Raw genomic sequence first — 13,751 nt, forward strand, 5'->3', positions numbered from 1 at the left:
GGAGAAAAAGTTGAGTAAGAGGGGGCAGGGGTAGGAGAGAAACAGAGAGAATCAGTTTTTAGTTTCAAGCAAGATCTATGCATCTGTGAACGAAGGAAAAGCATGCAAAATGAACAAAAAAAACTCAGCTCGAAGGTAGCAAAGCTACGTGGAAGTCCATGCAATTCTCTGCCACTAAAAGTAAGCATTTTAAACATGTTATCATCTGTGTAATAGGACTAAGGGCATCGCTTCTTAAGCGAAGAACCTGAAGTAGATGGGAGGGAAATTGTGTTCATTGACAGGTGGTAAAATACACAAACAAAATCTGTAATGAAGCTTCTCCAAGAGACTTTGAGCAGGTACTGTTGGTGTCAAAATGCAGAATGTCACAGATAATAACAATCCGAGTCTAATGTATTCAAGTTCATTGGCAATATCAGGCTGAGTGGAAAACCAAGCTCCAAGATGTCAGAAATAAAGTGAAAAGGAACACTGCTGGTTTCAGAAGGTGAGTAATCAATTGAAGAGAACAAAATGCATATTATTGAAAAAATGACATCTAATTTGGTAGTAAAATGAGTATGTGAATGTTATTTATTAATAGTGAGAACTGACAAAGACTCATTCAGTGGGTCTTGCATTCTTATATACAAATAATAGATACAGTGGATTCTGGTTAATTGGTCCATTGGTTAATTTGGGCATCTGCTTATTTGGGACAACTCTTAAAGAACAAAAACAAATTGAAAAAATACCTGAGATTCCCTTCATGTATTTGGATACCCTGCTGCTTAAATGGGACAAGAGACCATTGAGGAACAGTTTCTAACTAGTGTCAAACCACAAACAAGAGAAAATCTGCAGATAATGGAAACCCGAGAAACACACACAAAATGCTGGAGAAAGTCAGCAGGCCAGGCAGCATTTATGGAAAAAAGTACAGTTGATGTTTTGGGCCGAAACTCTTCTGCAGAACTGGAGAAAAATTGCTGAGGGGTAGATTTTCTCTTCTATTTCATGTACATCTGTTCTTCCCTCCTCCTCCCACCACCCTACCAGGGATAGGATTCCTCTTGGCCTCACTGACCCCACCCCACCAGCCTCCTCATCCAGCACATTTCTCTGAACCTTCTGCCACCTCCAATGGAATCTCACCACTAAGCCTCCCCCCCCCTTCTGCTTTTTCAAGAATCACTCCTTTGCAACTCCCTTGTCCATTCATCCCTCCCCACATCTCCCTCCTGGCACTTAGCCTTGCAAACAGAACAAGTGCCACACCTGCTCCCTCACTACCATCCAGAGCCCTAAACAGTCACTTCACCTGTGAGCCTGTTAGGGCCATTTACTGTGTTCAGTGCTCCCGGTGGGACATCCTGTACATCAGTGAGACCCGACGTAGACTGGGAGACTGCTTCACTAAGCATCTACACTCCGTCTGCCAGAATAAGTGGGGTCTCCCAGTGGCCACCCATTTTAATTCCACTTCCCATTCCGATATGTCCATCGATGGCTTCCTCCGCTGTTGTGATGAGGCCACACTTGGGTTGGAGCAACAACACCTTATATTCTACTTGGATAGCCTCCAACTTGATGGCATGAACATCGATTTCTCAAACTTCTGGTAATGCCCCCAATCCTCCCCCACTGTTCCCTCTCTCACCTCATCTCACCAATCAACTTCCCAGCTCTTTACTTCATCCATCCCCCTCCAGGTTTCACCTATCACCTGGTGGCTCTCCCCTCCTCCCTCCACCTTTTAAATCTACTCCTCAGCTTTTTTTTCTCCAGTCCTGCCGAAGAGTTTCGGCCCAAAACGTCGACTGTACTCCTTTTCCATAGACGCTGCCTGGCCTGCTGAGCTTGCCAGGCATTTTGTATGTGTTGTTCCAACTAGTGTCAGTTGGGTTGAACTCCATCTGCCACTTCTCAGCCCAGTTTTGCATCCTATCAATGTCCCACTGCAACCTCTGAAAGCGTCCACGACACCCTCAACCTTTGTGACATCAGCAAATTTACTAACTCATCCCTCCACTTCCTCATCCAGGTCATTTATAAAAATTACGAAGAGAAGGGGTCTCAGAACAGATCCCTGAGGTACACCACTGGTCACCAACCTCCATGCAGAATATCACCAGTCTACAACCACTCTTTGCCTTCTGTGAGCAAGCCAGTAATTCATTACTCAGTTAAATGGTAGATTGCCCTTTTTATACCTTTTTAACTATTTCCATGAAACTTTGGTAATTAGGATAGCTGCTGAATTGGGCCAAAATAAACTGGTTCCCATGTGTTCTAATTAACTGGAATGCACTGTATTTAACATTGAGATTCAATGACTAATCTGGAAAGTAAATGGCATACCTTTATTATAAAGCAATTGGGGAGTTTAAGAATAATGAAGTCTTATGGCACTTATGAACAGCCTTTGAGAAAGCACATTTGTAGAACAATGCACTTTTAGTCTCCTTATCCAAAGATTTTGCATTTGACAGAGTGCAAAGAAACAGATTATTTTTCAGATTGGTGGGGTTGATGGGAAGAGAGTGGAGATTAAATCAGGAGGAATTATTGACGGTTCAAATTCATAGCTGAGGAAATGGAATATTTCACAGTTCTTAAAATGGTGGAGTTATCTCACCAAAAGTTAAATTATTTACAGTTTGAAAGAACTGATGCAGTGATGATGTTTCCCTTGTGGTGAAGCCTAGAATGACAGATTATGGCCAGGAAATAAAGGGTCATTCATGTAATGCACCTGCAAAAAGAAATTCAAAAATTCAAGGTGGTGTGAACTTTTGGAATTCACAGTTGTACAGTCACAAAGTTTAGAAAAGAATCATATCAACAGACTTTTGGATACTGAGCACATCCTGAAAAATAAGGATGATACCAAAGATGGAATGATGTTGAGAAACAGTTGATGCAAAATTTAGTAAAGATCTTATTGGACGGTAAGGTGACTAACTCTTCTTGCCATTTCTCTACTTGGAAGAATTTTATTTTGTTTCTGAATTATCTACTGAACTTCTACACAATTCACTTGCAAGTCAAACTTGCAAGTTGTTAATGAATACAGGCAGTTTCACAATTCAATACCCAGTTTGGGAAAAAAATGCTTAATCTCAACAACAGCAGTAACATAACATTACGAATGGCCTGGCACACTTGCATATTGAAGTGGAGGCCGAGAAAGGAAAAGGTTTGATGTCCTGGTCTTGACTGCTTTTCAAAAAAAGTAAACAAAAATATTCAGTAGGTGAGACAGCCTCTATAGAAAGAGAAGCAGAATTAATATTTATTGAGTTGTGACCTTTTAAGAGCACTTAAGATCAATTGCCAAAAACCAGTCCTGATCAACAAATTTGTTTGCAGTAGTAGGTTAATCCCACAGATTAACCACCCTCTGGTTGAAGAAATCCCTCCTCCTCTGGGTTTGAAAAGGACGTCCCTTCATTCGGAGGAGAATGTAACAATCCCAGCTTCTTGCCCATCCTGGGATGACCGTTCCCAGTGAACAGCAATCAGTGTGCGAGGAAATATGTCCAACTGTACTTCTGACTCAGGAATTATTCCCCCCCAAAAAATCCTTTTTGAGTGGAATTCTGATAGTTCAGCAGGAAGTAGTTTTGAATGTGAAAAAGTTAAGATGGGCAATGCCAGAGCAATAATTTGCTATGACACTGCACGAAAGGACAAGAGGGCAGAGAAAGGGATTCAAGTGCATTAAGGATTTTGAAAGAAAGAGAAAACAAAATACTGTTTGGGATTAGGAAAGCTAGCCAAAGAAATAACACACAGGCAAAACTAGTGGAAAAGATCTTAACAAAAGATCAAAATCAGAATTAATTGTGATGGGAGGGTTTGCCAAAAACGAATAGTTTGGGATCAGAGTGGAAGGTCATTAAAAGACACTTTTGGCAAGTCTCACCCCAAAATAATGAACTTCTCTTTCAACAAGTGCTGCCTGGCTTGCTGAGTATTATCAACATTTTCTGCTTTAACTCTCCCAATGAATTTTTTGCACAATATTTAACAGAAAAACATTAAATAATTATACATTATCTACTCAGTTTCAAACCTCTCTCTCTGGTGACATGGCAAAATATAGAAGGGTCACTTAAGAATTGAAATTTAATCAAACTCTACACACTTATTTTTAATGTTGAAGAATCTGAAATTATTACATTAAGTATCCATTTCATTTTAACCCAAGTGAAATGTTATATTTGAAAGAACTTCATGTCCAAACATTATACTCTTGCACTGAAATACACACAACATGGAACATCAGTCCCAGAATGCTTAACCTTTGGGTGCTGATTAAGTACTTAAGTCTTTAACCCGGTAATTTAAAATATGTTTAATGTAAGAAAATATTAAAATAATTGTACTCACCAGAGGCAACAATTCTGGAAACCTGTATGCTACTTCTGTTTTGCTTAAGAGCACGTGCAAACCTGAAATGAAAAATTGAAACAAGCTTGAAGCATTGTATTCTTAAAAATGACATGTTCTCTTTGCTCGGAATGAAATCCAGTCTTTCTAAATTCACTAAGTGATTTAAAAACCTTATCCCAATTTTCTTAACCATATTAATTCGCTACACAAATTCCCTCTCACAAATATTTCAAATACAGGTGTCCCTTGCTTTCCAAACGTTTGCTTTATGACATTTCGCTTTTATGAAAGACTTACATTAGTACCTGTTTTCGCTAACCGAAAGAGGATTTTTGCTTTTATGAAAAAGACGCCAGCTTTAAACTTGTGTTTACCCTGAGAAAGACTACCATGATCATGAAGCCTTGCATGGGCAGGTGTGTGTGCATGCGTGTACGTGCTGATTTTTTTCTACAAATCGGTTTTGGTTCAATCTTCCCGATTGTGGTAAGTGAAACTACACTGTACATACATTATTTCTACTTTATAGGCTGTGTATTTATCATATCATTCCTGCTTTTACTATATGTTAGTGTTATTTTAGGTTTTATGTGCAATTTGGTATGATTTGATATGTTATTTTTTGGGGCTGGGAACGCTCAAAAATTTTTCCCATATAAATTAATAGTAATTGCTTCTTCACTTTACGCCATTTCGGCTTACGAACAGTTTCATAGGAATGCTCTACCTTCGGATAGCGGGGGAAACCTGTACAGCAATGGTCATGTATCATTCTACCACAAATCAACAAATCTGAAGACTTTTTCTACCACTCAGTTTTCTTTTTCCCACCTGAAGCTGCTCACTCTTTCCACTGTTGACTCCTTTGCAAAGTCCACAATCAATTCCTTGGTCTCACTGACATTGATTCTAAGGTTGCTGTTGCAACATCACTCAAGCAGTCTAGGAGGAGAAGATGGCAGCGTGTGCGGCCTCTCCGGTGAATGATATCTGTAATCTGTCAAGTAGGGGACCGTGCATAATTCTGATTTAATGGAGATGGACGTGAGAGCACGGAGGAACATCTGGTGAAACTTCTGAAATGCCTGCTTCACTGCTGCTGCTACTGTGTGGTCCAGAATCTCCGGAGGGGAAAGCCCCGAGTGCTCGGCTCTGCTTGTTGCTCGGCAGCCGGGGTGCGATCGAAGCATTCGGCAGAGGATGGTGCTCAGAGAGGCTGCGTCGGAGGGACTGGTCGGAGGCTCGAAGTTTTTGGACGGATTCAGAGTCTGCTGCGGTCGGATGCTTCCAATGGTGCTGCATCAGCAAGTTTACAGCGCTTGGAGGTTCATGGCAGGGAGAGTTTCTCCCTTCTGCCGCCGGTGTAAGATGATGAGGCTATCGGGACCTTGAGACTTTCTTTTTACCGTGCCCATGGTCTGCTCTTTATCAAATTATGGTATTGCCTTGCACTGTTGTAACTATATGTTATAATTATGAGGTTTTGTAAGTTTTCGTCTTGGTTTCTCCTTTTTTTTTGTGATATCATTTTGGAGGAACGTTGTATCATTTTTTAATGCATGCATTTCTAAACGACAATAAACAAGGACTGAGTGTCCTCATAATCTAAACTAACCTAAATCTTGTACCCCACAATCAGGTCACCTCTCATCCTCCGTTGCTGTAAGGAGAAAAGGCCGAGTTCACTCAGCCTATTCTCATAAGGCATGCTCCCCAATCCAGGCAACATCCTTGTAAATCTCCTCTGCACCCTTTCTATGGTTAATGCCAGGGGCTGTTCACCTTGGATACCTGCTGCGGATATGGGTACGGCCCGGCGCAAGACTTACACCATCTCCCCCAGATTTTCAAGGGCCAGCAAGAGTTCACTGGACACCGCTGGAACCGCGATGCTTTCCCAAATATTGACTAGCCTCTCCCTAGAGTGAGGGGTTTAGATGGGGTGGTATTTTTTTAGGTGTGTTCAGGAAGGTTTCCTGACACAATATGTAAATAAGCCTAGAAGAGGAGAGGCTGCACTTTGATCTGGTACTGGGAAATGAATCTGGTCAGCTGTCAGGTCTCTCAGTGGGAGTGCATTTTGGAGATAGTGATCACAGTTCCATCTCCTTTACCACAACATTGAAGAGGGATAGGTACAGACAAGTTAGGAAAGTGTTTAATTGGGGTAAAGGGAAATATCAAGCGATCAGGCAGGAACTTGGAAGCATAAATTGGGAGCAAATGTTCTCAGGGAAATGTACAGCAGAAATGTGGCAAACGTTCAGGGGATAATTGCATGGCATTTGCATAGGTAAGTTTCAATGAGACAGGGAAAGGATGGTAGGGTACAGGAACCGTGGTGTACAAAGACTGTTGTAAATCTAGTCAAGAAGAAAAGAAAAGCTTATGAAAGGTTCAAAAAACTAGGTAATGATAGAGATCTAGAAGATTATAAGGCTAGCAGGAAGGAGCTTAAGAATGAAATTAGGGGAGCCAGAAGGGGCCATGAGAAGGCACTGGCAAGCAGGAATAAGGAAAACCTCATGGCATTCTATAAGTATGTGAAGAGCAAGAGGATAAGACATGAGAAAATAGGACCAAAAAAGTGTGACAGTGCAAAAGTGTGTATGGAACCGGAGGAGATAGCAGAGATACTTAATGAATACTTTGCTTCAGTATTCACTACGGAAAAGGATCTTGGCGATTGTAGGGATGACTTGCAGTGTATTGAAAAGCTTTAGCATATTGACATTAAGAAAGAGGATGTGCTGGAGCTTCTGGAAAGCATCAAGTTGGATAAGTCTCCGGGGCCAGATGAGATGTACCCCTGACTACTGTGGGAGGTGAGGGAGGAGATTGCTGAGCCTCTGGCAATGATCTTTGCATCATCAATGGAGACGGGACAAGTTCCAGAGGATTGGAGGGTTGCAGATGTTGTTCCCTTATTTAAGAAAGGGAGTAGAGATAGCCCAGGAAATTATCAACCAGTGAGTCTTACTTCAGTGGTTGGTAACTTGATGGAAAAGATCCTGAGAGGCAGAATTTATGAACATTTGGAGAGGCATAATACGATTAGGAATAGTCAGCATGGCTTTGTCAAAGGCAGGTCTTGCCTTATGAGCCTGATTGAATTTTTTGAGGATGTGACTAAACACATTGATGAAGGTAGAGTGGTAGATGCAAGTGTATATGGATTTCAGCAAGGCATTTGATAAGGTACCCCATGCAAGGCTTATTGAGAAAGTAAGGATGCATGGATTCCAAGGGGACCTTGCTTTGTGGATCCAGAATTGGCTTGCTCACAGAAGGCAAAGAGTGGTTGTAGACGGGTCATATTTTGCATGGCAGTCAGTGACCAGTGGTGTGCCTCAGGGATCTGTTCTGCAACCCCTTCTCTTTGTGATTTTCACAAATGACCTGGATGAGGAAGTGCAGAGATGGGTCAGTAAATTTGTTGATGACATAAAGGTTGGGGGTGTTGTGGATGGTGTGGAGGGCTGTCAGAGGTTACAGAGGGACATTGATAGGATGCAACTGGGCTGAGAATTGGCAGATGGAGTTCAACCCAGATAAGTGTGAGGTGGTTCATTTTGGTTGGTCAAATATGATGGCAGAATATAGTATTAGTGGTAGGACTCTTGGGCAGAGTGGAGGATCAGAGGGATCTTGGGGACCGAGTCCATAGGACGCTCAAAGCTGCTGTGCAGGTTGACTCTGTGGTTAAAATGGCATACGGTGCACTGGCCTTCATCAACTATGAGATTGAGATCAAGAGCCAAGAGGTAATGTTACAGCTATACAGGACTCTGATTAGACCCCACAGAGTACTGTGCTCAGTTCTGGTCACCTCACTACAGGAAGGATGTAGAAACTATAGAAAGGGTGTAGAGGAGATTTATAAGGATGTTGCCTGGTTTGGGGAGCATGCCTTACGAGAATAGGTTGTGAACTCGGCCTTTTCTCCTTGGAGTGTCGGAGGATGAGAGGTGACCTGATGCAGGTGGATAAGATGATGAGAGGCATTGATTGTGTGGATCGTCAGAAGCTTTTTTCCCCAGTCTGAAATGGCTAACACGAGAGGGCACAGTTTTAAGGTGCTTCGAAGTAGGTATAGATTTTTTTTATACAGAGTGATGAGTGCATGGAATGGGGTTCCGGCAATGGTGGTGGAGGTAGATACAATCAGGTCTTTTAAGAGGCTTCTGGATAGGTACATGGAGCTTAGAAAAATAGTGGGCTATGGGTAACCCCAGGTAATTTCTAAAGTAAGTACATGTTCGGCACAGAATTGTGGGCCAAAAGGCCTATATTCTGCTGCAGGTTTTGTATGCTAGCTGTCTCAAAATGACACCATTATTAGAAAGGATTATAAAGAATGTGTAGGGATGCTTGGCTTCCATCCTTTGGGATATTCAGAATAAAAGTTGACAAGTCATCTTGCAGCTGTATTCAACTTTGGTTTGGTTGCATTTGGAGTATTATATGCCACTTTGGTCACAATACTACAGGAAGTATGTGGAGGCTTTGGAGAGTATGCAGAAGAGAATGCCTGTATTAGACCACAAGATCGTAGGAAAAAGGAATAGAATTAGGCCCATTGAGTCTGCTCCGCCACTTGATCATGTCTGATCCATTTCCCTCTCAAGTTCATTCTCTGCCTTCTCTCTGTAACCTTTCATGTCCTGTCTAATCAAGAACCTATCAACTTCTGCCTTAAATACACCCAATGACCTGGCCTCCCGAGCCATCAATGGCAATAAATTCTACAGATTCACCACCCTCTGGCTAAAGAAATTCCTCATCTCTATTTTAAATGGGCGTCCTTCTAAGCAGAGCTTGTGCCCACTAGTCCAAGACTCCCCCACTATGGGAAACATTCTCTCCACTTCCATTCTATCTAGGCCTAGAGCCATCAAATGGTCCTCATACATTCATGCATTCATTCCCAAAATCTTTCTCATGAACCTGCTCTGGACCCTCTACAATGGCAGCACTTGTCTCTTTGATGAGGGGCCCAAAACTGCTCATAATACTCCAAGTGCAGTTTGACCACTGCCTTATAAAGCCTCATATCTTTGCTCTTATATTTTATTCCTTTCAAAATGAATGCTAGCACTACAATTATCTTCCTTACCACCGACTCAACCTGCAAGTTAACCTTGAGGGAATCCTGCACGAGAAGTCCCAAGACTCTTCGCAACTTGGATTTTTAAATTTTCTCTCCATTTAGAAAATAGTCTTCAGCTTTATTCCATCTACCAAAGTGCATGACCATACGCTTCCCTACACTCTAAGAGGGGTGATTGATAAGTTCATGGCTTAAGGTAGTAGGAGCCAATTTTAGAAAACCTAGCACATTTATTTTTCAACATGGTCCCCTCCTACATATACACACTTAGTCCAGTGGTCGTGAAGCATACGGATCCCTTCTTTGGAGAAGTGGTCCACAGCAGGGGTGATTGATAAGTTCGTGGCCTAAGGTAGAAGGAGGTGAGTTATTCAGCTCTCATTACATGCATGTGCAGTGCAATTGAGTGAAAATGCAGAAAGTTTGAAAATAACTCATCTCGTTCTATCTTAGGCCACAAACTTATCAATCACCCATGCTGTGGACCGCCTCTGGAGGTCCAAGACACCGACTTCTACAAAGAAGGGATCTGTATGCTCCACAACCACTGGACTAAGTGTGTAAACGCAGGAAAAATAAATGTGCTAGGATTTCTAAAATTGACTCCTTCTACTTTAGGCCACGAACTTATCAATCACCCCTCGTATTTTATCTGCTACTTTTTTGCCTATTCTCTCAATCTGTCTAAGTCCTTCTGCAGAATCCCTGCTTCCTCAACACTAACTACTCGTCCATCTATTTTTATAACATCTGCAAACTTGACCATAAAGCTATCAATTCCATCAACCAAATCATTGACATACTATATAATGTGAAAAGAAACAGTCCCAATACTGATCCCTGCAGAACACCACTAGTCACCGGCAGAACCATGATCATCTTTCAGCCACGACTCACTGATGCCCACAATGTCATACCTGCCAATTCCTAACTGCACTACAGGATCATCTACCTTATTCTGTATACTGCATGTATTCAAATATAACACCTTCAGTTCTTTATCCATCACCTTTTTCAATTTTGTTCCATGTTACACTTCAACTCATTCTACTGCCTGCAATTTTGCCCTATCATCTGTCTGTACTCCTTCAGTATCACTACACAATGCATCAACTTGTATATGGAAAATGTGTAAGTAATGGAATAGTTTGGAAAATTTGCCAGTCCAACATCACCAAAGTCAAGGGGAGCCAGACTATTTGGGTTTTATTCTAACTTGTTTCCTCTCTTTTCCAGTTCTGGGGAGACCTTTGGCATGACACATGAACAATATTTTTTTCTATTGATGCTGCTTTGCCTGCCTGGTGGCTACAGCATCTCAGGTTTTCATCATATCATCCTTGATTTTATAAGGTACCAGAGATCACTGGTTATGGACAACTCTTGGCATTGGAAGACTAAGAAAGTGCACAGGTTCCAACTCTGCTCTAAATGAACTGAAAACAAAAAGTGTTGCACAAATTTTGAATGTTTTCTCTGAAATGTCAGACGCTGAGGAAGACTTGATAGATGTATATAAAATTCTAAGAGGAATGGACAAAGACAATAGTTAGAATCTTTTTACTAGGGTGCAAATGTCATTAGAGCACATAGGTTTAAGGCAAGGGAGGGGCAATGTTCAAAGGAGATGCGTAAGGTAAGTTTTTGTTTAAACACAAATTAGTAGATGCCTGTTTAAATCTAGATCAAGGAGGATCAAAGATCAGCTAAGGAATTTGCTGTGGTATGTTGGTGCTATGCAACAAAAAATAATATCCAACAATTATAATTTAAAAATTATATAAAATGTTATCAGTACATATATGGAATAAAATATGCATTATTACTAGCATGTATTTGCAATGTACACAACGTTATAAAAAGTCGTTTAAAGTGTTAACAGTGCAGTGACTGAGGTAACAGATAGAGGCGGGTGGGTGAGGGCAAACAAGAATGTCTGATCCAATTCACAAGAGAAAATCTGCAGATGCTGGAAAACAAAGTAATACACACAAAATACAACTCAGCAGGGCAGGTAAGTATCAATGGAAAAGAGTGAAGGTTGATGTTTCAGGCCAAGACCCTTCATCAGGGCACCTGATCAGGACATCCTGATGAAGGGTCTCGGCCAGAAATGTCGACTGTTTACCCTTTTCTATAGATGCTGCCTGGCCTGCTGAGTTCCTCTAGCATTTTGTGTGCATTGGCTGATCAGACTAACTGCCTGAGTGAAGAAACTTTAGAGATGGCATAAAGTTTTGTTTTAATAGCCCCATAGCACTTACCAGAAGAAAGCTTTTGGAAAAGGCAGTTTGCTGGATGGGTGGTGCCTACAATGATTTTTTTTCTGCCTGCTTCTTTGTCATAGAAACATAGAAAATAGGTGCAGGAGTAGGCCATTCGGCCCTTTGAGCCTGCACCGCCATTTATTATGATCATGGCTGATCATCCAACTCAGAACCCCGCCCCAGCCTTCCCTCCATACCCCCTGACCCCCGTAGCCACAAGGGCCATATCTAACTCCCTCTTAAATATAGCCAATGAACTGGCCTCAACTGTTTCCTGTGGCAGAGAATTCTACAGATTCACCACTCTCTGTGTGAAGAAGTTTTTCCTAATCTCGGTCCTAAAAGGCTTCCCCTCTATCCTCAAACTGTGACCCCTCGTTCTGGACTTCCCCAACATCGGAAACAATCTTCCTGCATCTAGCCTGTCCAATCCCTTTAGGATCTTATACGTTTCAATCAGATCCCCCCTCAATCTTCTAAATTCCAACGAGTACAAACCCAGTTCATCCAGTCTTTCTTCATATGAAAGTCCTGCCATCCCAGGAATCAATCTGGTGAACCTTCTTTGTACTCCCTCTATGGCAAGGATGTCTTTCCTCAGATTAGGGGACCAAAACTGCACACAATACTCCAGGTGTGGTCTCACCAAGGCCTTGTACAACCGCAGTAGTACCTCCCTGCTCCTGTACTCCAATCCTCTTGCTATAAATGCCAGCATACCATTCGCCTTTTTCACCGCCTGCTGTACCTGCATGCCCACTTTCAATGACTGGTGTATAATGACACCCAGGTCTCGTTGCACCTCCCCTTTTCCTAATCGGCCACCATTCAGATAATAATCTGTTTTCCTATTTTTGCCACCAAAGTCGATAACTTCACATTTATCCACATTAAATTGCATCTGCCATGAATTTGCCCACTCACCCAACCTATCCAAGTCACCCTGCATCCTCTTAGCATCCTCCTCACAGCTAACACTGCCACCCAGCTTCGTTTCATCCGCAAACTTGGAGATGCTGCATTTAATTCCCTCATCCAAGTCATTAATATATATTGTAAACAACTGGGGTCCCAGCACTGAGCCTTGCAGTACCCCACTAGTCACCGCCTGCCATTCTGAAAAGGTCCCGTTTATTCCCACTCTTTGCTTCCTGTCTGCTAACCAACTCTCCACCCACACCAATACCTTACCCCCAATACCGTGTGCTTTAAGTTTGCACACTAATCTCCTGTGTGGGACCTTGTCAAAAGCCTTCTGAAAATCCAAATATACCACATCCACTGGTTCTCCCCTATCCACTCCACTAGTTACATCCTCAAAAAATTCGATGAGATTCGTCAGACATGATTTTCCTTTCACAAATCCATGCTGACTTTGTCCGATCATTTCACCGCTTTCCAAATGTGCTGTTATCACATCCTTGATAATTGACTCCAGCAGTTTCCCCACCACCGACGTTAGGCTAACCGGTCTATAATTCCCCGGTTTCTCTCTCCCACCTTTTTTAAAAAGTGGAGTTACTAGCCATCCTCCAATCCTCAGGAACTAGTCCAGAATCTAACGAGTTTTGAAAAATTATCACTAATGCATCCACTATTTCTTGGGCTACTTCCTTAAGCACCCTGGGATGCAGACCATCTGGCCCTGGGGATTTATCTGCCTTCAATCCCTTCAATTTACCTAACACCACTTCCCTACTAACATGTATTTCGCTCAGTTCCTCCATCTCACTGGACCCTCTGTCCCCTACTATTTCTGGAAGATTATTTATGTCCTCCTTAGTGAAGACAGAACCAAAGTAATTATTCAATTAACTGCTGGACACATACAAGTCATGCAGTGACAGTAGACTGCAAATAATGACCTTTTCTACTGTGCTGACAGTTCACTGTACCTTTTGTTTATTGTGAGAGGATGCTGCACCAAACCAGACAGTAATGGCTGATACGAGGATACTCACTATGGTGCCAGTGTAGAATTGCCCAGTATGTTC

General features: G+C 42.0%; 1 protein-coding gene across 6 annotated transcripts in view; it reads right to left on the minus strand.

Annotated features, from left to right (window-relative positions):
- The window catches only part of ubr2 (ubiquitin protein ligase E3 component n-recognin 2), a 176,924-nt gene that overhangs the window by 88,163 nt on the left and 75,010 nt on the right, over positions 1-13,751 (minus strand). For all 6 annotated transcript variants that reach the window (XM_072265038.1, XM_072265036.1, XM_072265037.1 and 3 more), the window contains exon 16: positions 4,378-4,439. In XM_072265038.1, coding sequence (XP_072121139.1) covers positions 4,378-4,439 — 62 coding nt within the window. The remainder of the gene's footprint in view (positions 1-4,377; positions 4,440-13,751) is intronic.

This window comes from Mobula birostris, chromosome 8 (genome assembly GCF_030028105.1).
Source record: "Mobula birostris isolate sMobBir1 chromosome 8, sMobBir1.hap1, whole genome shotgun sequence".
NCBI classification, from domain to species: Eukaryota; Metazoa; Chordata; class Chondrichthyes; order Myliobatiformes; family Myliobatidae; genus Mobula; species Mobula birostris.